Here is a 25,844-nt window from a genome sequence, read left to right on the forward strand (position 1 = left end):
GCTTTATAATTAATTTAATTGGCGTTGATGACATTCGTGCGCACTGTAGTGTTGGAGCAAGATTGGAGATGTTTAAAGCAGACGTATTAAATTTGGAGTACCGCTTAAGCAGCGTTGTAGGTCTTTTGATAATAAACAGAACAGAACAGACAGTTTATTAAGACTTATACAAATGTACATCGTCTAAATACACAAAATATAATACACAATATTGTCACGTGTCTATATATTACAACGAATAATGATAATAAACAAGTGATCTTTTAATCAGTCTACAATAAGTTCTGACTGGTACACGAAAGTTATTTATAAAACATAAACCGTTTTCAAAGCGGTGTATCATTTACACAAAATGTTCAGATTGGATAGAAGTGTGTTTATTAAATATTGGTTCTTGCTGTGCCATCCTTAGTATGATCTGTAGAAAGTTTGACATCAAACATACGGTTAAATGTGGTCTGTTAAGATTGCATTCGGGTGAAGGACAATACAGTGTAAAAAGCGGCATGTGCAGAAGTGGATCACATTCGCCACACCACGTGTTTACGTTAACCATATGTGAAAGCAGACGTTTGAATGAAATATTGTGTTAAGACAAAATATGATTACCAGTTTTTAATATTGGAAACGCCTTTTGCTTAATACTGACGCTGGTCATAAACATATAAACAAGATATAAACAAGATATAAACAAGTTATAAACAAGATATAAACTTGATCGAGTGAACGCCTCTTGAGTTTAGTTTAATCGCAAAGTATAGAGACTCTAGTCGTCGTCTTATCAGTGACTCTAGTCGTCGTCTTATCAGTGAATGAGTCGATGGTTTATGGCAGGAAATTGGAATAATTGCGTCTCCAAGGTCCTCAAAATCCGCATAAGATTTATAATGTGTGTCTAGTGTTTAGTTTTTGTGTGTTTAGAGATATAATGAAGCATGAAACGTTGAATGCGAGCATAACACACGTATTTTAGCGGTCGAGTTTTATTAGGATTGATACTTAAGAATGATGTATGTGTCATCGCAAGTGTTGTCGTTGACCAGTATGTGTCATCGCAAGTGTTGTCGTTTACTGGTGTATGTGTCATCGCAAGTGTTGTCGTTGACTGGTGTATGTGTCATCGCAAGTGTTGTCGTTGACTGGTGTATGTGTCATCGCAAGTGTTGTCGTTGACTGGTGTATGTGTCATCGCAAGTGTTGTCGTTTACCAGTGACAAAAATGTATAATTTTTAAAATTTAAACATGGTTTTAAAACTTGAACTTTGAGACTGTCTTTGTGTTGGATTAAAATGGCGCCTAAAACTATAGTTTAGTTTCCGCATGTGTTGGTGTTGTTCCGGACATGAGAACTAACTCGGATCCCAGCCATTGTGTAATTCATTGTTTGAAGACTTGTTTTATCATGCTGGTCCGACTTGTGTTATTATTGGCTATCAGCGTCTGTGCAGAGAAGGTATGAGTAACATAAAAAAAATCATTTCTGCTATAAAATAGCATTTAATTTGGGAGTAAATTAACTGTTAAAGGTACCTCACTTTATCTTAGTTGAAACTGTTTCTAATGCTCATTGTACATATACTTTTATTAAAAAATGACAAACTGAATAATGTTATAACAGCAACTGAATATATACACAATTTGAACAAATTAACATTTTTTTTTCAATTAGATTCTAACATGTCGGCAAAATATATCAATTCAAATATATAAATGCGATAAATAAATTGATCAAATGCATCTCCATTTTTAGATCAACGTTTTCAATATCAAACATTTAAATTTCTAATTTTAATAATTGATGAACTGGTTGTGTTTGACAGCGATTTGAAGCTCCGCAATCATTGAGGCTATTGAACATGTCCTGCATTTGCGGTCATCAATTAAACCTGCGTTTGCGGTCATCAATTATACCTGCATTTGCGGTCATCAATTAAACCTGCATTTGCGGTCATCAATTAAACCTTGAAATTTAGTACGTTGTATCTGAAGACGAAGTTTTCAATGTATTGTAGAAGAATGTATTTGCAAAGGCAAATACGTACATACAAAGCGAAACATCGTATAACAATCACATAGGACTTATTATTTTGAAAAACCCAGAAATGGACTACAATAAATCGTTTGCCTTTGAATTTTGATAAAATCAAATTAAAAGTATGCCCTTTATGCACGCAATACAGTGTTATAAGTCACAAAATGAACACTGTTAACTGATCGCGGTAGTCGTGTATGCTATAGTAAGGTTTCGGGGATCGTCACAGAATTATCCGTAATTTTTATATTATATAAAAAGCACATAACATCACTTTTATTTGTGAGCGTTAGAGGCAATTTTGCAAATCAGTATGGGCTTAACTACGCTAGGAACCGTAACCCGTGACTGCCTGTGTGGATGACAACAGTAAAATTGAGCAGACTACGAATGCTAAAAGCGTCTGCTCTAACCACCGCATCTGCCTGTTTATAGTTTCCACTGGTACACTACATAGCGTGTATGTATTCAAAAGTATTTAACAGCATTTAAGACAACGTTGGCCAGTCTAGTGTTCATAATTGAAATCTGTACATATTGGCTGCTTTCAGGGGAAAAGGGGCTAAATGCATGTCAAATAAGATTAGCCTGTGCACACTGATTAGCTGTATCAATGATTTGAAAAAAAAACACCACCTCTCGACCTGAGCTTTAAGACACACTCTTTATAAATTTGAATTGGTTGTGGTCATTTCAAACTTGCGATATAAAAAGCCATAACATAATTTGAAAACTGAGTTGCGTCTAAGATTATACAACAGCGAATAAAATCAGTGCCTTCAGCGCTTTGATTAAGATAGCTATCACGCCTAAGGCTACGATTGTCCACGATTTATTAACATACTTTTGCTAAGGCGTGAAAACGTATTCGTACTGGCTTCGGTGCGATTCTTGAAGAATCTCTGAAGATCGTTTAATGTCACGACAGTTTTGAACATGTCAAACACGCTCGTTGCTCCTCTCAGCTCCGAAACAATCATTACAAAACAACGGATCGGAAGAGTTGTGTCGTAGGCCTATCTCAGTTTAGGTTATTCTAACAGACAACGCAGAGGCATTCTTTTAATACGTCTATCAATCTATCAATCGTTGCATATCGTAACAAACAGTTTGAAAGGAACTTGCCGACGCATGTAGATGTTAACAATGCATAATCACGTATTATGCAAATTAAACAAATACATTAAATTTGCATAAATGAAATATTTAATGCAGAAATATACAAGCAGGCTTTCAATTATAAATGCATGAGTGCGCACGAAGATATTTATTCTACGCTTTCACCAAACATCATTATAAAATCTTATTTGTTGCAACATCACAACACACTCATATGTTTAAATTATTTCATTGTGGTTTTAATTGCCAAATGAATCAAACACGTGTTTTGTTAACACGACTTTGTTTACGGAATGAACATAAATAAGATAATCACTAGCTCGTTGGTGTAAAATATCAGATAATGTGAAACTATGTATTACATATTTGAACTATTGTGAATTAACTGAATAGACAACAAATAGTACAGTACACTACATTAAAAATCAAAAAATTGTTTCAAAACAATAATAATTATGGGATATTACATTAATGTCCTGTAATGGAGTTGATCTGATAAAGGATTAAGTCGACCGAAGGATGTTAACCCATTTATGCCGAGCGTCTAGAAAAAACGCATTGGCAAACAGCGTAGACTCAGATGAGACGCCGCATGATGCGGCGTCTCATCAGGGTCTGCGCTGTTTGCTTACATGAATTTCTGTAAGAAATATTCTAAATATAGAAATTAATATACTAGACATCCCTAACGTTGGAAGTAAATTGATCCAATTTAGAAGGATGGGAGAGTCCACTAGGCATAAATGGGTTAACGTGGACGATATGGATAAGGGAACGTATAAAAAATATATCAAACATAGAAAAACATGGTTTATATCATATAAGACCATCACATAAACATACACGTGTTGTTGTTTTGTTGATTGAAACATTATTTATCTATTTTATTATCAGTTAACTACATTAAGAAAAAGAGCTGCCCCGAAACCGCGTGCTCGACTATATTGACGATTTCATAGAAACTATTATGTACATATTCTGTCAGTCACCTGATTTAATGACCACAAAAACATATTTGATGGTGAATATATGTAGTAGTTATATTGCATATGTAAACTTAAAGCTGATTTTTTTTAAATAAAGACACGAAAAATGACCATCATGATGGGAAACTAGATTTTTACATGGATATCAATTTACTTAAGTGAATTAAATTATTTTTGAAAGCAATATCTCCATCTAAGCTAGCTATTGACAAACCAGCACAATACCTCCATCACAATTCAAGGCATTGAGCGGATGCCATTTTCTACTTTATCTTACAATAACCTTGAGCCAACTGACCATACATGCAAGGACATCCTGTGTCTGTATAAATGCTACCCCATAAATATAGAAAATTACATCCATCCAAACTGACGTAATTGAGCGGAAACTCACTCTATTTATAGTAATAATTACATTGACCCCACTTGCCCATATGCATTTCACAGCTATATCATCATGTAACCTACTTACACAAACAATTTCAATCCAGACTGAAGTTATTGATTGCAAACTATTTATCTATTTCCACAAACAGTGGCCTTGACATTTGCCTAACTGGCTTCAAATGCAACCCCATGCTAAATTTGCATGTCAGCAAGGGATAGGAGTTGTTTGACATGTTTGACCTGAATGTCTTGCATACGCAGCTTGCACGCAAACCGCAACCTGACTTCTCCTTGTATAAAAAGTGGCATAACCATGTTTAAAGCATGTCTAATTTATAAGTCTAAGTGAGTGAATCTTGATAAAGATATGGAACATATATATGAAGCGTCTCATATTAATAAATACCTGTAGCAAATATAGATTTATGAAGTAGTTGCTCGCAAACATTAGCCATAATTTTCTTAGTAAAAAAAGATACATAATTCGGCTAAATTTAAGGTCGGAGTAATTGAACTTTGTATGTGACCTCACACAACTACAAAGAACACATGAGTAAAGTTTCAATTGATTACCTATAGAAAAAAACAGAGATATGGAGAAGTTGCATGTTTACTTTAGCTACACTTGTTAGCTCGAAAATAGGGCAAATTATGTTAAGATGCGGGTCAGATTTATGGAACATGGTCAGAGACATAACAAAATGGCTATGAACATGTGTTTATTTTCCATTGAATAGAAGAAACAGTCATACGGAAATATGCATGTTCAATGGCCCCGAATATGTGAAGTTATACATGAAGTTTTAATTGACTACCCGTAGTAGAAACAGTGATCTAGATACGCTTACTACAAACATAGAATAACGCGGACGCCGACGACTACATAGAATAACGCGGACGCCGGTGACATTTAGTAGTATTGATCGGACAATTCAGTGAACAGTGGATCTAAATAGCAATTCAAAATATGGAGGCATCGTATTCAAAATTGAATGAACTGTTGTTTGTTCGCCTTTTTTTCTACAACTTATGACATCTTCTAGATATCCACACATACAAACCGACCCCGTTTACATTTTTTACATTAATTCGACGCGCTAAAGTATGTTTGCATCTTATTTGAAGGACACGTCATTTAGATGCATGGTACGTGTAGGGGCATCGTTATCAATGGTAGCACAGGGCGCTGTTGCACTGGCACTGGAGAGATAGCGTTCGAGTGCTCACTAGGTCAAGAGTCTAGGTTTGGACAATATCCTATATCTTTGTGTCAAATGTGTAGACAATGAGAAATACCTTATGACCTCTGAGAACATCGAACATAAAATGCCATACGTGTAGACAATGCTTGCTCTTTCGAAAAGCGATATAGGTTTAGAGAAAATACGAAATAAACTTTCACACAAGAGGACAACGTGTGCGTTTTTAAATATACTATATATATAATATTGAACAGCCGTACAGGTGGTTATATAGTTCTATATTCACTTTATTTATTTTGTTAAGCCATCACATTAAAAAATAGTAATTTTTTACTGTGCGCTTTAGAATGACCGCATGCATTTTAATATCAGCAGTTGTTTAATTTCATCCGTAAAAACCAAGATGTGTTTGTGAAATACTATGTCTCCCCCCTCCACCCATATATTTGACTTTTGACCTTGAAGGATGACCTTGACATTGACCCTTTTTGAGCTCCATGTGATATACATGCATGCCAATTTTCAAGTTGCCATCTTCAATATTGCAAAAGTTATGGCCAATGTTAAAGTTTGACGCAAACAAACCAACAAACAAACCAAGAGACAGGGCAAAAACAATATGTTCCCCAGTATAGACTGGGGGCCATAATAACGTACATGACCACCAAGACAAGTGTGGATATCATCGGACAAATATGCACAATTTCAATAATCGTTATACTATTTTATATGTACTATGGAGAAGTCCCAAATAATCATAGTTAATTATATATAGCCATATTAAACATGAACGAAAGTACGTAAACAGTATATATTAAATATAAATTAAATAATCATGTTTTTAACAGTGTTCTATTTTACGCAAATGCGCGCACAGTTGGTCTCGGTCGACCGACTGATACTGTCGTTGCATTTGTTTTTATGTCCTATCCATTAATTAAGTTGAAATTTACTTGCGGTGAAAATAGAATATTAAAATCACGAGCTTGCGGCTGTGTTTTAAATTAATTTTACGCACAGACAGTTAACATATGTCGCTTCATTATTAATGTTATTGGCGCTTATGAACTTCGTAACGTTTGTACACACTTAATTGTTTGAGAAAGATTGGAGATGTTTAAATCAGACGTATGAACTTTATGGAGTAACGCTTTCAGACGCGGAGTACGAAATGGGCTTTTGATAATAAACAAGTGATCTTAAATTCAGATGACAATGCGTTCGGACCTGTACACGAAAGCTGTTGAAGAAAATGTTTTGAAAAGCGGTATATATGCGGTATATATGCGGTATATATAATACAGAATGTTGAGATTGTATAGAAGTGTGTTTATTAAATATGGCTACTTGCTGTGCTTAGCTCAGTAAGATCTAGGTAGAAATAGAAAGTTTGACATCAAACATACGGTTCAGTGTGCCTGTGAGATTGCGTTCGGGTTAAGGACAGCACAGTACTTGATAACAGTCTGCGCCGAAGTGGATCATATTTATCTCACCACGAGTTCATGTTAACCGTAGGGAAGAAGTTTGAATAAAACATTTTGTTAACACAAAATGTTGTGGAACGGTCTATCATATTGGAAAGGCCTTTAAATTGCTTTATAACGCTTATCATAATTATATAAACAAGATATAAACTAGATCAAGTGAGTGTGTGTGCAATTTTAAACAGTCAAGTGAAGGCCTTGTTAGTTTCGTTTTATCGCAAAGTGTAGAGACTCGAGTCGTCTTATCAGTGAATGAGTCGATGGTTTATGGCAGGAATTTGGAATAATTGCGTCTCCAAGGTCCTTAAGATCCACATAAGATTTATAATGTGCGTCTAGTTTTTAGTTTGTGTGTGTTTAGAGATATAAATGAATCATGAAACGTAGAAAGTGAGCATGGCGCACGTGTTTTCGCGGTCGAATTTTATTAGGATTAGTACTTGTTGAATGTTTTATGTGTAATGACAACTGTTGTTGTTTACCGGTGACAAAAATGTATATTTTTTATAATTTGAAGGTAGCTTTGAAACTTGTACGTTGAGACTGTCTTTGTGTTGGATTTAAACGGCGCCTACAAGTGAAGAATAGTTTTATCGTACGTTAGTCAACCTGTTTCGGACATGGGGACTAAGAAAGAAACCGGTTATTGTGCAATTCATTGTGGAAAGACATGGTTGATTATGACTCGATTAGTGTTATTATTGGTCTCCAGCGTGTGTGCAGAGAAGGTATTAGTAACATCTTGTTATTTATGGTACTAGTATAAATTGTCTTAATTCGGTTTTGATTAAATGTTCATTTCTTACGTATTCACACTTAGTAAAACAGTTCCAATTAAAAGCGACTTTCATTAATGTATGTTATACTGGCTAATGTTTAAACATCAACTACTAAATATGTACAAGTAAAATCGATTGACTTTTTCATTTGCTTTAAACCTGTCTGTCGTGACATATCTTAAAGATTTGTCAAATATATTGACGCGATATATTCAATTACTAAACTGGTCCTCTATTAACAAATTAGCTCTTTCAATATCAAACATTTAAAATTTATTTTGAAAAAAACTTTGATAATTGCTGAACTCGATATGTCTGAGAGCGATTTAACGCACCGCATACATTAAAGCTATTGATTCAGGCATGCATTTGCGGTAATGAATCAAACAATTAAATAAATTATGTCGCATTTGAAGACGAAGTTTGCAAGCAATTGCAGCACAATGTAGTTAACATTTGAGAAGACAAGCGCACCAATGCAATGCTTAACTTTGTAAAACGAGCGCATAAGACGGATAAATATGAAACATCCATTTACGGACGTACATGTAGTATGTGTCTTTATAAGTGATATAATCAATTTAAAAAAAGGTTCTAAATACATGTTATATAAAACAGATCTAAGTAAAATGCTACATTTAGAGTACAGAGCACTGAATTATCCCTAATTTGTCACACAAGAATTATTGCCATGCTACTTGCGCAGGAACATTAACGAGAAATATTTACAGCATGTTAAATGTTTATAATAGCTAATAAGACCCGTCCTCGCGGTCACGTTTCAGGCTACGACTGTCCACGATTAACAATATCTTGGTAAAACGTGAAACATAACCGTACTGGCATCGGCGTAATTCTCGAAGAAGCCTTGAAGATCATGAAGCGTATAGACAGTTTTAAACATGTCTAACACCAACCTCCGGGATTTGACGGGAACCAGCATAGCTGGATAAAATCCATGCCTTCATAACCAACCACGGGATGAAAGCCTAGCCATGTGGGGAGGCGGAAAACGACAACGGGCGAGGCATGGTATGGTATTGCGCAAGGGGGGGGGGATAGAGGGTTATGCTTAGGGTTAGTGTTAGGGGTCGGGTTAGGGTTTGGGTTAGCCTAAACCCAACCCTAACCCTAACCCGACCCCTTACCCTAACCCTTTTTGGGGTTATCACCCCTGACCATGCCTCGCCCCTTGTAGTTTTCCGCCTCCCAGCCACGTGGTGCAATAACTTAACCGTTGTTATTTTTACTTTTTTTTAATTTAGGTAAAAAAAGTATTATGAACCCAAACTTATACACTATTTTCAAACGTAAAAGGAAATGATACTAATTTTCATAGTATAATACTTAAACCAATAAAATAAAATCCTACCATATCCGGTAGGGTTTTCTTGTGGTGGCAGAGATTGTATGTGAGAGCAAGGAACGACAACTCTGCGTGGAGAATCGTCTAACAAATTCATGGCTCCGTTAACGATGCATAATCACGCACACACAAAACCATTTATGTGAATGAATCATACACGAAATACGTATAAATATTGTTACAAACATCACAAAATATAAAAAGTGGCCTATGAACTTGAAAAAAAGTTTCATTTATTTTCTTAAATTCGTATTTCTGCATATTAAATGCATACAGTATTTAATGACGGTGTACAATTATAGTAAAATGTAGTAATGAAAAATCAGTCATATACATAGGTTCAAAGACAGACAGGAGTGCAACAATAATCAAAGTGAGCAAACAGTTATAATACATCGTAATGCATTAACAGAACATTGTATGACGTGTTTAGAATTTATATTATATATAAATCCTATACAGTATGAAGATATATATATATACATGTGAGCAAAATATAATATGAAGAGGTCTTGGTTCTTTTTCTAGATATAGCAGACATGCGAACATTTCAAATTATAAAGATTTTTTTTAATTCACGAGTTACACAATGCACAGTCAATATTGTCAAAAAAGTGAAATTATTGATTCAAATGCATTTACAATATAACAGCTTGAAATCTTGACAGCTTTAGCTGATCCAATGTAGTTTAAAATAAATCTGAGTCAAATTGCATTCACATACACGTATATGTGTTTTCACCGGTACGTTACGTACCCACGATTGTCTTAACTCGTGTTATAGAAATAACTACTAAACGGCAAAAAATCGTGGGAAATTCTCACAATTCATATAAAATAACGGTGTTTGCGTTGTAATGACCAACTTTTGTGCGTTTTAATAGTGTGGTGGTACCGCGTCGCTTTGCTGATCTGACGAAGGAGCGGATCTGAATGTAGTACTTTATATATCGCACTGTAATTATATGGTCCGCTTTGAGAAAACGGGGCTTTATGCATGTGCGTAAAGTGTCGTCCGAGATTAGCCTGTGCAGTCCGCACAGGCTAATCAGGGACGACACTTTCCGCTTTTATGCTATGTTTCGTTTAAAGGAAGCCTCTTCTACACGAAAATCCATTTAAGGCGGAAAGTGTCGCCCCTGATTAGCCTGTGCGGACTGCACAGGCTAATCTGGGACGACACTTTACGCACATGCATTATGACAAGTTTTCTCAGAACACGACTCATATTGTAGATTGGCGAGTTTTTTACTTTTCAAGTGGCTAAACGCGTATAGACACATATATAATTCAAGCAATAAACATGTTAGCTTATTTCGATAACAAGAAGCAAACCGAACAGTGCCATACGCATTATAGTATAAGAATTTGTATACTTTATACATCTAGAAAAAAACAAACATTTTTGTAATGTGCAATTTATAGTTTAATATAGAGAGAAATGAAGCACAATATTAGAGGGTACTAAAATACACTTTCCATGATCCTGTGTATATCCTGTTGCTTTAATGTATCCAGAAATACATGCGTTGAAGTCAGTGCTGAATGAAAGAAAGTGTTGAATGAACTAGCATGAATTTAGTTTTATCAATGTTTAATATTTGAATGAGAAGTGCATTATAACTTTCGTCTTGTAGCGTTATAAACTTAACTAGTTTGTGAGTGTAAACGACAACGAATACGAAAATATAGGTTTACCTCAATCGACTTGTAATCACTCGAATAAGGTGTTTAAGGAAAGATGATAATTATGAACAGTTGGCCAAACAAATGCATGAACCATATTTTGACAATTCTTCGTGTTATTTATATGAGTTAATATCGACGAAAATGTTGCATGAACGTGTCAAGAAAAAAATATGAATTGAGTCAATGTTGAACAGCCACTTGTTATACAATTAATAGGCGTTGACAGAACAAGTAATTCACACGTGTACGTACCAGTTTATAATAACATTGTAATGTATCAAAGGTAGGCTATGTAATATGATCCGTACGTTCATGAATGAAGGAAATCAGTAACTCGTATACCCCTTTATAAATACATGTCGAATCTGAAACAGATGTTTTCATTGTCGACGCTTCTACTTGAAATCCACACACACGGTTCACTTTCTTCAGTTGGGTATTAATTATTTAAAACATTAGTAATTTTAGAATAGGATATCTTGACCTGGGTCCCGGAAAGTGTATATCCGGTATCAACCTTTACTCATTTTAGTAATGTGTAACCTATTGAGCGCGCATTCCACGTACCAATTTCCGAATTTCACACGGTTTCATATGCTGCCCGGAAAGAAAGAAGTTGCCCATCATAATTCTCCATTGACGTTTCGGATTTCGATTCAGATACAATAGTGCTTCTGTTTGAGCATGTGTGTCACATAAGCATTTGTCGCAATCTAAGACATAAGAAATGTTCAGAAAACTGTTAGCAACCCGTGGTGCTAAATATAACCGGTCTAAGCAAGACAACGTGACGCATAATGTTGAAGGGACCTTTTCACGTTTTGGTAAATTGAAAAAATTAAATAAAAATGTTTCAGATTCGCAAATTTTCGTTTTAGTTATGATATTTGTGAGGAAACAGTAATACTGAACATTAACCAGCCCTAAAATAGCCATTATATGCATCTGTTGATGATTTAAAAACCTGACAATTATAAAGCGTTGCAACGCAAAACGATTTTCAAGAATAATTTGGAGAGTTCTGTTGTTTTGTTATATTTTGTGAAACTACGAGGATTGCTTATTTAAAGTATAAAACACATTAATTGTTGTATGAGCACGGGCCGAGCGGTCTAAATGGTAAACTTTTACTCCAGGACTCTCGGGATCAGTGGGCCCCATTGAGGATTTTTTTCTTTTTCAAATGTTATTCTTGATTTTTTACTGGAGCTTTTTATATCCAATGTTTACATTTATAAAGCATTTAATGACAAACTTGAATAGCTTTGATTTTGCTGAACCATGCAGTGTCCTCCATTTATTGTAATTCATATTTTTGATATTTTGGTGTTATTGATTTTTAATCACGACAAGGTATAAGATAGTTACGATAATAATTAAATACACTTGTCATTACGAGTTCCTTTGTGTTGGCCCCTGCTGCCCCGTTTGGCTATGCAAAAAAAAACTTTTGAACATAAACCTTTTGATGGTCATTGTGAATAAATAAAACATTTCAATATTCAGTATTACAGTGGAAAGCACAAGGTGATTACAACATAATATAACAAACATAGCATTTTTCACCCAGTATCTTTTTTGCTGCATATCTTTGGAGAGTTCCTTGTGAAGCCGTTGGGGCTACAACCGGTGTACAGACAAACACCTTTTTTGAATTGACAGTATGTACATTTGTTAATATAACATGATACGATAAATGATTTAATTCACTGTTCATCGAGCATGTAATGTTACTGGTTCGTTTTGTTAACTCTTTCAGTGTTGGAACCGAACTTTGAAGGCCTTTGCAAACAGTTTGGATCCAGATGAGACGCCACAAAACTTGGCGTCTCGTCAGGATCCAAACTGTTTGCTATTCTGATAGTATTCTTTGAAAATAATCGAAGAAAATGCTAATTTTAGAAATTCAGCAGACGGCATTTTAGCAGACGACAAATTTCCCAGCATGCAAAGGGTTAATATGTAGTTTCAAGTTCCAGTCTTGCACTTATTCAATTCGTTGCCAACGATTTAATTTTATGACAAAGATGTCGTCTCAATAAAAGGGAACTCGTTTGTTGAAAAATAAGCAGTTTTGTTTGTTAAATGGCATTGTGTAGTCTTTTCCTATGCTTGTTTAAAAAGCGTGAATATTCAGTATCTATAGAAAACGTACAATACCCATATATCACACTCTTCAATGACTTAGTGTATATGAAATTTGATTTAGCAATTCAATTTCTTTGGTTTTCGTAATTCATATAAATTTAGATTCCGTTTTTGATATGGAATGTGAAAAATGAAAGGTTTTTCGCATATAAACAGTTGTTTTATAGTTGCGTACTTTAAGGACTATTATTTCTCTTTTGCAATATATCTTGTATATTGTATTTTATTTGATTGCTCTTCTGATGCTATTAAATATTTAATCAGTAACGTCGTTGGTAAGGAAACTTTGTGATTATTCATTACACAAATAATAAAAACATATTGTATTGTAATTTATTGTAAATATAACACGTTCTTCACACTTACATAACCAAATGTTCATATGTGAAAATAGTATATACATCAATTATTGTATGAGCACGAACGGCCGAGTGGTCTAAATGGTAAACTTTTACTCCAAGACTCCAGGGATCAGTGGTTCGAGCTCCGTTGAGGGTTACTTTTTTAATTTTTTTAAATGTTATTCTTGATTTTTACTGGAGCTCTTAGATCCAATGTTTACATTTATAAATATAAAGCTTAATGACAAACTTCAATACATGCCAAATTCTATGAAAAGGCCCCTTTACGTCTAAAAGCGTACATGCTCGGTAATATAAATTTTAAATCAAAATTGTTGGCGTTTGGTACATCGGTTTGTTGAATGCATATTAAGAAGTTCAAGATAGAACAATCTGATGGACAGGGACCAACAGCTTTCATTTTGCTGAACCATGCAGTGTGTCTTGCATTTATTGTAATTTATATTCTTGATAATTCGATGTTATTGACTCTTAATCAAGAAAAGGTAGAAGATAGTTACGATAAGAGTGAAATAGATTTGCCATTCCGGGGGCCGTTTCATAAACGATCGTACGACAATTTTAACTTACGAGAGAATTTTGTAATGTTAATAAGTAGACGAACTAGCTCGCCATGCTCGTCAAATATATACGGCGCTAGAGATGCCAATGTAATTAATTAAGTACTGAAAATTTATAATCATATGATATGGACTTTCGCAATTATGTATCTTCGAAAAATGTATCGTATCATAGATGTGTACTACGATGTTAATTGAAACGGGCCCCAGAGTTCCTTTGTGTTGTCCCCGGCTGCCCCGTTAGGCACTGCATAAAAAAGAGTGTGAACATAAACTTTTTGATGTGCAAATAAATAGAACATTTCAATATTCAGTATTGCAGTGGAAGGAACAAGGTGATTACAACATAATATAACAAACATCGTGTAACTTTTTTCATTCTGTACGTTTTTTGATGCACATCTTTGGAGAGTTCCTTGTGAAGCCGTCGGGGCTACAACCGATATCAGGACCGTAGCCAGGGTTTTGAAAAGGGGGGTGTGAATTTTTGTCGTAGACGATTGTTACTGAACAACGAAGTGGAGAAGGGAGTATGTGCGGGAGGGGATGTTGAAACGTAAACTCCTGCATTCTGGTCATTTTTAACCAGGTTTTCCGAAGGAAAAAACTGGTTATTAGATTGGCGAATGCGGGCGGGCTGGCTGGCTGGCTGGCTGGCTGGCGGGCTGGCTGGCGGGCTGGCGGGCTGGCGGAACAAGCTTGTCCGGGCCATAACTATGTCGTTCATTGTCAGATTTTAAAATCATTTGGCACATTTGTTCACCATTATTGGACGGTGTGTCGCGCGAAATAATTACGTCGATATCTCCAAGGTCAAGGTCACACTTTGAGTTCAAAGGTCAAAAATGGCCATAAATGAGCTTGTCCTGGCCATAACTATGTCATTCATTGTGAGATTTTAAAATCATTTGGCACATTTGTTCACCATCATGGGACGGTGTGTCCCACGAAAGAATCACGTCAATATCTCCAATGTCAAGGTCGCCACGACTAAAAATAGATTTAAAAAAAAAAAAAACTTACAAAGGGGGTTAATTTTTTTTGGTCATTTCAAAAGTTCAGTTTGAGTTTTCTCCCTTTATCAGATTTTTTTTTCACAATGAAAACCTGGTTTTGTGACAATTTTGTCCCTTGTTTTTTTATGTATTCAGAGACTGAAGTTATAGAGCATTTTATATGAAAATTCACTTTCATTGACTTTCATATCAGTGACTGATCTACATGAATATGATACAACATACATGTATTCCCCACCACGTTTTTCAATAACCACCTTTTTCGATCAGTCACGGGAATACATCATTTTATACGGTGTTTAACCCGACACAAGTATGCGCGCACACACTTTGTTTACCTATGCAACACAAATTTATAGAATGTGAAATCAACAATAAGAACGGTATCAAATATCATTATTTATTGGAATCTTGGAATCTTTATAAAATTGGTGTTTTTTACCATTCTAACATTCTACCATTCATAAATCGAGCGAATGAAATGGAAATATTTGACTTTTTTACAAAACAATTATTTGTCTGCTACTATGGATAGTATCAGAGGCCTAGCATTGCTCAAAACGTGCTAATAGTGTATTGTACAGCAAACACTGATTAACAAAACCGGGTCTTCTCTAATGTGCATCAATTCTAAAAAGAAATCAAAATGGTATAATTGGTTACTTATTTATTTTTCTAACTATTTTTAACAAATAAGTTATCTTTTTCAAAAACAAATTTCGGACACATACGAACACTTAAGGCTTCATTAAGACCCTATAACTACAAACTACTGGCCCTATGGTCTCAAAGTCCTTAACAATGTATACCAGGACGTTGAAGCAAAAAAAGTACTTATTTGCCCATTATATGCTCAAGATCCGTCACAGGTGATGACAAATTAAACGTTTACGTCCAGCTGATCATATAACGTCTTGAATTCATTATAACAACTGTTAAAGAGTAGGACATTCATAGTGTGAAGTTTGACATAATTAAAACATTGTGGAATGTTCTGTATGTGGAGCAGAACAGATGCCATAAAGTGTTGGGAAATAGAAAAAAAGCTACATTGCTTTGTAACAATGATTTGTTTTCTTGTTATTCAAAAAAAAATAATCACCTAAACTATATTTTCTTGTTTATAAGATTATTTATTTATTCAAGTTAATCAAATTGTTTTTCCAGCCGTTTAGATAATTTTCGAAAAAGGCTATTGGACTGGGATTTCAACCCACAATATGTAGGCTTCAACATTTTGTTATGATATCTATTGTAGTTATAGCTTTAACAGACATTAAAAACGATTACAAAAGTTACAAAACAATCATTTAGTATCAAATATCTATAAATAAGTATTGATTGTATACGGATTAGAGTGCCAGGTTAATAATTTTGCATTATACAGAAAACAAATATCTATTTGTAACAAAGATTCCAATGCCATTTTGCGGGGACCGGCTTCTTAGATCTTCTTAAATTTTGCTATCACTACTTCTAATGATTTCAACAATTCTACGGTTAAAACTTGTAAATAAAAATCACGCACTATCTTGGAAATGACTTAATCGAAAAATTAATTATATGGAATCTTGTCGGTTGCATATTGAATACAACATTATTTTAACGCTTAAATACGAAGACTCACTGGGTTCCTGGAAAAAAAAATTTTTCCGTTTTTGCGTCCAATAAAGTTGGGTGCAACTGAGAGTACAATTTTTTTACTCGTCCAAAAAGGTTGGGTGCGAACGCACCCAACGCAACCCCCTGGCTACGAGTACGGATATAAAGACATACACCTTTTTTTGCATTGACAGTATGTACATTTGTTCATAAAACATAATACGATACACGATTCATTACACTGTTCACCGAGCATGAAATGTTACTGGTGCGTTGTGTAATATGACGTTTCAAGTTCCAGTCTTTTAACAAATTCAAGTCGTTGCCAACGATTTAATTGTATGACAAAGATGTCGTCTCAATCAAGGGGAACTCGTTTGTGGAAAAATAAGCAGTTTTGTGTGTTAAATGGCATAGTTTAGTCATTTCCCATGCTTGTTTAAAAAGCGTGAATATTTAGTATCTATAGAACACGTACAATACCCATAGATCACACGCTTCAGTGACTAGTTACGGAATACCAATTGGGCCATCGTGGTTGCACATTAAAATCCAGAGGGCGACAATGCGACAACGCGATAGTACGATTGCGACAATGCGCTAGTCATATCGTACTGTCGCCATCGTATTATCGCATTGTCGCCATCGTACTATCGCATTGTCGCCATCGTACAATCGCGTTGTCGTACTGTCTTTATCGTAATATCGCATTGTCGCCATCGTACTATCGCACTGTCGCTATCGTATTGTCGCACTTTCGTCATCGAATTATCGCACTATCGCATAGTCGCCATCGTACTATCGCACTGTCGCCATTGTATTGAGGCACTATCGTAATCATATAATCGCACTATCGCAGTGTCGCCATCGTACTATCGCACTGTCACCATCGTATTGTCGCACTGTCGCCATCGTACTAATAGTACGATGGCGACAAAACGATAGTCATATCGTACTGTCACCATCGTATCATCGCATTGTCGCCATCGTAATATCGTATTGTCGCCATCGTACTATCGCGTTGTCGTACTATCGTCATCGTATTATCGCATTGTTGCCATCGCACTATCGCCATCGTATTGTCGCACTGTCGTCATCGTATTATCGCAATCTCGCATTGTCTCAATCGTATTATCGCACTGTCGCCATCGTATTGTCACATTTTCGTCATCGTATTATCGCACTATCGCATTGTCGCCATCGTACTTTCGCACTGTCGCCATCATATTGTCGCGTTGACGCATTGTCGGCATCGTACTATCGCATAGTCGTCATCGTACTATCGCGTTTGGCTCCATCGTACTATATATCGCATCGTCGCCTTCGTACTATCGCACTATCGTATTGTCGCCCTCTGGATTTTAATGTGTAACCACGATGGCCTAACGGTGTTCCGTAATAAGTGTCTTTGAAATTTGATATAGCAATTCAATTTCTTTGGTTTTCGTTATTCATATAAATTAAGATTCCGATTTAAATATGGAATGTAAAAGATGATTTTTCGCATATAAACAGTTGTTTAATATTTATATAGCTAAAGGACTATAATATATTTTTTGCAGTGAATCTAGTATATTATATTTTATTTGATCGCACGTACAATTATTTAATCAGAAACGGTCGTTGGTAAGGAAACTATGTGATAATTCATTACACAAATAATAAAAACATATTGTTTATTGTAAATATAACACATTCTTCACACTTACACAACCAATTGTTCATAAGTGAAAATATACAAAGAGACAAACACGACTCATGATCGTAATAATGGTCATCGTAATTATACGGCAAGGGCTTTTAAGTCGGCCGATATTTTGTGTTCGTAAACGTTAAATGATAAATTAGTTATGCACAAACAAAAATTAAGTATGACAGACACTTTCCCACTCTAATGAACATTCTTTCCATATACACTGTACGTTAATTTTGCGAATATTATTGAATTTCATAGATGGACAATACAAACAATTTTTATATATGACTCAACCTTTTTTGGTAGCCAACAAGTTAAGATGGTGAAATGTTTCTAATATAATTAGAATCTACTTGTGTGAATTATATAATTAAGACCGTTTAAATACTTGTCCATAAGATTAACGCGGGTTGATTTTTCGATCATAATTCTGAAATGTTTTTAGAAATGATGCGGCCTTTTTTAGTCTGGAACATGCTCAGACGTCCAAGGTAATAAATAGAGAATAATAGGTTGGTGACGTGGATGAAGAATGGTTATCTGGCAAGTCGGAGGAATGTTCGGCTCACCCGATAAGATCCTCCGAAGCCAGATAACCGTTCTCCATCTACGTCACCAACCTATTATTCTATTTATCCTGTCACATTTACAACATTCGTTAAAATGTTTCTAAAATATCTAGTTTTCGAGTATTTTGTGTTTAAATATGTAATATTGTTAACATCACGCGCGAAAAAAACATTGTGACGTCACGTTAGGCAAAGCGCTTAGTCTAGCTTCCATCTTGTTAAAACACACAGATATCGAGCTACTCGTAATTAATTCAATACACAAAGACGAAATTATGCTGTTTAAATAATAATGTTTTTACATGTATTTGGTATTTTATTAACAGAAAAAAGTATATTTTATTAATAGAAAATAGTAAATGCATGCGCTTGCGCGGATAGCAACTGACGGATATTCGAGGTCACGTGGTCATCTAGCCTAATATCTTTTGGGATATTAGGTTACCTGGTTATCGGGCTTATTTAAAGGCATGTGACAGGATAAATAGAGAATAATAGGTTGGTGACGTGGATGGAGAATGGTTATCTGGCAAGTCGGAGGAATTTATCGGCGAACCCGATAAGATCCTCCGACGAGCCAGATAACCATTCTCCATCTACGTCACCAACCTATTATTCTATATAACCTGTCACATTTACAACATTCGTTGAAATGTTTCTAAAATATCTAGTTTTCGAGTATTTAGTGTTTAAATATGTAATATGGTAAACATCACGCGCGAAAAAAACATTGTGACGTCACGTCAGGCAAAGCGCTCAGGCTAGCTTCCATCTTGTTAAAACACACAGAAATCGAGTAACTCGTAATTAATTCAATACACAAAGACGAAATTATGCTGTTTAAATAATAATGTTTTTTACATGTATTTGGTATTTTATTAATAGAAAAAAAGTATATTTTATTAATAGTAAATGCATGCGCATGCGCGGATAGCAACTGACGGATATTCGAGGTCACGTGGTCATCTAGCCTAATATCTTTTGGGATATTAGGTTACCTGGTTATCGGGCTGATTTAATGGCATGTGACAGGATAAATCATACACGAAAAAACAATGAAGCAAACTTAAACATAACATTATAACCATAAAAACATGAGGAATGCGACCTCGCTGTAGATGTATTGTTCTGACATGTTTCTTGTTGGAGAAGAACCGCTGACTGACAGCAACATGGGTCTGTGAGTGGAGGATATTGCGGTTTGGGCTGACAGTCAAAGACATGAGCAAAAGTTGTAATGAGTACAGGCAGTGTACATGCAGACACAGCCGAATTCCGAACGGCTTTGATAAGATCGAGAAAAACGCGGTCGACAATTAGTGGTGTTATGTATTGTATTCTTAAAAAATATATGAAAGCAATTTTGCGCATCAGGCATCAAAAACTCACTCGTCCGCTCATGTATCGAGTTCTTTTACTTGAGAAAAGTTGTAACGATTACATGAAGAAAAGGCCGAATTCCGTACGACTTTGATAAGATGGAGAACAACGCAATCTATATTTAGTGTGATATATACATAGTATACTGAATAATACCTGTAAGAAACATTGCGCACAGTGAACAATATCGTAAAATAGGCCTAGAATTTAATGTAATTTGGGTTTGTTTGAATCCATCAATTTAATTTTATCATTCTTAGTTTAATCTTTATAAAAGGGAGTCATGATCGACAGAAACGCAAAACAAAACAATAATCACAAGGCCCGAGTATTCTGTAGTTTTAAGCTAAAGACAATAATTAACCATAATGCCACCGTCAAACATTGACAATAACTCCTTAACCATAATGCCACCGTCAAACATTGACAATAACTCCTTAACCATAATGCCACCGTCAAACATTGACAAAAACTCCTTAACCATAATGCCACCGTCAAACATTGTGCGTTGTAGCACTTGCATAAAATTATTCTGTTAACGTTTGATGAAAACTGCGTGCAAAATATGGGCTGTGAAAGGAACAGAAGCTTTTAAAATGTAATTATAAACAAAAGCGATTAGTCTTTGGAAAAAAAATATTGCAAGCGTGAAACCTTGATAATATGTGCTGTAGCACTTTTGGATTATTATTCCGTTTAAGTTAAGTGACAATCGCATGCAAAAGCTGGACTTAAAGCATACAAGCGTTTAAGTGTTATTTGAAACAAAAAGACAATAACTCCTACAACATAACTACATTGCTAAACCACATACATATACTCCATAGCACTGGCCAAGTTTGGCGAAAATCGCATTCAAAATGTAGGAGAAGTTAGGAACAGCAGAGTACGGAAACACACGTGCAAGCACACGGACGCCAGCCATTTTTGTATTGTTTTCCTTCGTCATTTGCGAGAGAAACAAAACGTTACCACTATTACATGCATGTGGTTTTCATAACATAACATCTATTTCTTTTATAACAACTTGGCTTTTTGATAAAGCTATACACCGACCTCATATCGGTAAAAGCTATTTTTACTTGGATCGTACCTACATGTATTTATGATCATATTGTTTTAACAATTGCGCAATGAGAAACACGACAAAGCCGCATTATGAATGAATTTATTTCACTTAGATTTGGAAAATTTACAAGATTGTCAATGTAAATACATACAGCACAGAGAACTACACATAGAACAGGGTTAGTTATGTGTTCCTAACAGATAACACCTGTAGTATCTTTTAAAATCCCTCTTAAGGAAGATCGTGGGTAGAATCTTCAAAGCAGGATATGATAGCTTATCTAATGTAAATAAAAGCGTGCGCTGATATGCAAAACTTAAATAATGTTTCTACTGAACAAGTTTAATATTTGTGATCTAAACGACTTTGCACAGAGATAAGTTAACGGTTTGCACTTCGTGAAAGTAGAGACCTATTGTGTATGGGTGGATCTTTGTCAAAAAAATCTATAGAACAGTCAATATAATCACAGTAATTACCTTACATGGGCTATATTGCATTCACTCATACAATAACAAATGATAGGGAACTGGTAAAGTAATTAATGATAACAGCTAAACTATATTTAACATGAAGTATACAACTACATTTGCTTTACGACTGTTCAAACGGGATAAACACAAACACATCGATAAGCCTCAGCTTACAGACACAAGATGTGTTACACAGTTATTACTTGAATATGGGCCGTGCTCTGTGAACAATGGGTTTAATGCATGTGCGTCAAGTGTTGCCCCAGATTAGCCTGTGCAGTCAGCACAGGCTTATCAGGGACAACACTTTCATCTTTGATGATATTTTGCGTTTCAAGTAAGTCGCTTCTTAGCAAAATTGAAGTTTAGGCGGAAAGCGACATTTAACGCATGTGCATCAAACCCCCTTAATGTTTACTTTATTGTTTGGCACAAGTTATACCTAATCATGGACTAAACGTTTTGAAAGTGCGTACTCAATCTGCGATATTATAACCAGTACATGCTTTCGTATGTGTTCTTACATTTGTTGGTTTTATAAACACATGCATGAATAACTTGTGTTTTTTTTGTTCAAGATTAAATTCGTATAATTTTAACACAATACAACAGTTGTCCGTTATGGTGCGTTATACAAAACAAAATTAGCATAACTTAGGTTTGGTGCCTTATAACGTTATTTTGTTTTAAATTTGAGTGTATACTACATTTTTGTGATTAGTTTGTGTAAAACCAATCACAATAAGATATGGATTTTCACACATAGGCAAGTATATAGACGACCTAACGCAAGGCTTTATAATGCTCATGTACTAGTATGTATTATTTTCAGATCCCGCTGCCCAACTTCCAAGATCTCCGATCCAACTACCCGGGCTACAAGCATCATGGCGGAGTATACAGTAAGCCCGAGCTACTTGGCCACCTTGCCCTTCACAACGCCAGTGACCTACTTATAAACGACACAAGCGCCTTACGATTGTCTTACAGTCTGAATCACATTGGCGGGGTTCATTCGCTAGGCACGGAGCTAATTCGACTGTCTAAGTTCGGACATGATAGTGTTCAAGGCCAAAATAAAATGCAATATATTTACCTTCCAATTGCGTTTGGACCATATTTGGCTGACAAGTACGGTTACCCAAATATATCAAAACTGCATATGACTGATCCGTCGCAGACCAAACACTCGTTTTGGGGACAGCAAGGCATTCTAAGGGTCATTACTTACACTGAACATGGAAGTCGACCAAAAGGTCACGTTGCATTGTGGGATTGTAACCATTTCCACCAATCAAAAGACTGGATTGCTGAACATAATCTTCTCACTGTGGAATTCTGGGCTTCACCAGGTTGGTGTAATGACACGCAAGCGCGATTAAATATATGCTTATCGGTCGTTAAAACACATAAGTAGATAAGTAAAATTTAAATACATTAGTCAAATATGTTAATTTTGATCTTCCATTAAGTTATATATACAAAGAAAACACAATAAGTCGGTTGACATATATGATATAGTTTAAAAAAAAATCAATTTATTAAACATTTAAATTAATAGTTTGGCATTGATATATAATTATGAAGAACTATAAATTATACAATTGGTTCCAGATTCGGCATGCAAAGAAGCTGACCTGGATTACAACAAATCAAAATCTGTGTTGCAAGATGCTAGTGTCCAATCGGATTCAGCGTTACAAGCCCACCATCAGAGACACGAGGCTATACCACAAAATGTTCGACATCGGGCTCGTAAATTGCGAAAACAACAACGCAGGCACTGAAAAAAATAATTGTTTCTAACAAAAAGTATTGTTGATTACAAGTTACGTCTTCCATGCACATGAAACACTGCGCTCTTTATTTGACGATTTGAATGCTTGTTGTTACGTTACAGAGTTCGCATTCACTAAAGTTGTGTGAAGCAAAAAAAACAGGGACGTTACATAACCATTTGGCGGATCGGTCTCCTCTAGACCGTGTATATGTTTGCGAAAGAAAGGATAGATGTTCAAGGGAGAGTGCATTTTCTAATCATGCTCTACTGTGTATTCATTTTGACTCGTGCAAGTCGCATACAGCTTGCATATCTAATAATGGAATATGCTCGTCTGCTGTATGTACCATACAGAGTATCTCTTGCTAGACTTAAAAGTTGATCACATGTGCGTTCAGTTAAATTATGTTGCATAGTGTGCAATGAATATATATGTAGCTTGGATTGTTTTATCAACTCAAATGTTACAAAAATAGTTGTCATGGGCAAGTTTATATGCATTTAAAATACTTTTCAACGTAGGGAGTGAACCGTTGTGTTTGTTTCTAATCTCATTTTCGTTTCATTATGGAAGTACCACTGTAATGTTAAATTCACATTCAAACATGCCTCTAGTCAAATTTGAAAAATGTGGAATATGTTAAATTTAATTCTTAGATATTCGCATGTGTTTGTATTAGATTTATGCAAATGATTGTTTATATTTCATGCTGTCGAATATTAAGTGCTATATTTATTATAGTTTGTGTATATTGTCTAAATTCGTTCAAGGTCAAGATGACGTTGAATGATATGGCTGGATTTGGTATGGTAGTAAGCATCTAATAATGTCAGTAATAATCGACGTGTTTTACAAAATGCTGCACGACGAAACAGAAATATCTAGTTAACCATGGACCGATTTGAATTATTTCCAAGTCCAGATAAATCTGATTAAGGTAATATCTATGTAAGGTCGGTGATTTGGCTGGAAAAGATAGTGTCGTAAGGAACAACAGTGTCAGTAAAGAGTATTAGCAATCGGCGATAGTTCTGGACCAAATGCATAACCTGTAACATACAGATACAACAGTAAGATCACTTTATTCCTCCCACATTAGGATGGTTGGGTCATTAAAATAGAAAAGATGTTTTCAGCACAATAATTTGGTTCTGTATTTGATGCGTTTGAGAACAAATTCTATGAGTTCACCACTTTGATTATTGAATTAAATACAGCAAGCTTTCAATTTATAATCGAATCACAACGCACAGGGAATGAACAAAAACTGTAACGTGACCCCAAAGTCCACGTCAGTAGGCGTTTTATTGAGGAGAACAGCTACCGAGTGAGCTTACCGAGCCGCTTACACAGCTTATCACCAATCCCGCTACAGTTTTAGGGTGCAGGATCACGTGACTCTGTTAGTATCACAATAAAATGTTAATGGATCTAAAAACACTGTTATGTGGTGCTTTTTCCAAAAAAATATTAAAACAATTTTTCTAAAAAATTTCAACTAGCAACTAAACTTTTAACTAAAAGGCAGATTTTTATGCTGCTTATGGAAATGCGAAACACATCAGAATTACTTTATTTAATAAGCCTTTGTTCTTGTTCAAAAAATCCATTTGTACTGCATTCATTGTACACGTTTATGCTTCACACAATGTGAAATTTTGTCACCGATTTCAGATGTATTCAAAGATTTATACCATAAGATATCGGAACACACTGCAAGAAAAACTGCCTTTAATGCACAAAAGATTTTTGAGAATGTATTTCCATAACTTGAGATATTAAGATGTTAATAATGTTAAGTATCGCAGGATACATGGTGTCCAGAAGATGTGTCATGGAAACAAATTCAGTTTATTTTACAAACAGTAGGATAAAAACAAGTTATTAGACTAGATACACAAGTAATCTTATATATAAAGTACGGGTAGCAACAAGGACGAGATAAACATATTGTACAACACATATTTTAAGGACCAAATGTTTAAAGCTGACCCATACATATAGGATCTGACACGATTTGTCATTTCATACCACTATTTTTTTTAAAGTTCAATAATTTTGGCAATTAGCTAACCTTTGGCGAGTTTACAAACAAATTTCCTGGACCTGTTGTATAAAACATGGTATGAAATGCCAACAA

At 35.2% G+C, this 25,844-nt stretch overlaps 1 protein-coding gene across 3 annotated transcripts; it reads left to right on the forward strand.

The window, feature by feature from the left end:
• The first annotated feature begins 757 nt into the window (after nt 1-757).
• LOC127871095 (uncharacterized) lies at nt 758-24,439 on the forward strand. Of its 3 annotated transcripts, XM_052413774.1 has the most exons (4): nt 759-1,454; nt 7,732-7,942; nt 22,756-23,275; nt 23,538-24,439. In XM_052413774.1, the coding sequence occupies exons 2-4, from the start codon at nt 7,835-7,837 to the stop codon at nt 23,708-23,710; spliced, it is 801 nt and encodes a 266-aa protein (XP_052269734.1). In that variant the 5' UTR covers nt 759-1,454; nt 7,732-7,834; the 3' UTR covers nt 23,711-24,439. The 3 variants fall into 3 exon arrangements, with proteins under 3 accessions (XP_052269731.1, XP_052269734.1, XP_052269732.1); XM_052413771.1 differs by lacking the exon at nt 7,732-7,942 and having other exon boundaries at nt 758-1,454; XM_052413772.1 differs by lacking the exon at nt 759-1,454 and having other exon boundaries at nt 6,810-7,942.
• Nucleotides 24,440-25,844: the final 1,405 nt, after the last annotated feature.

The sequence above is a fragment of the Dreissena polymorpha genome, chromosome 3 (assembly GCF_020536995.1).
Source record: "Dreissena polymorpha isolate Duluth1 chromosome 3, UMN_Dpol_1.0, whole genome shotgun sequence".
Lineage (NCBI taxonomy): Eukaryota > Metazoa > Mollusca > Bivalvia > Myida > Dreissenidae > Dreissena > Dreissena polymorpha.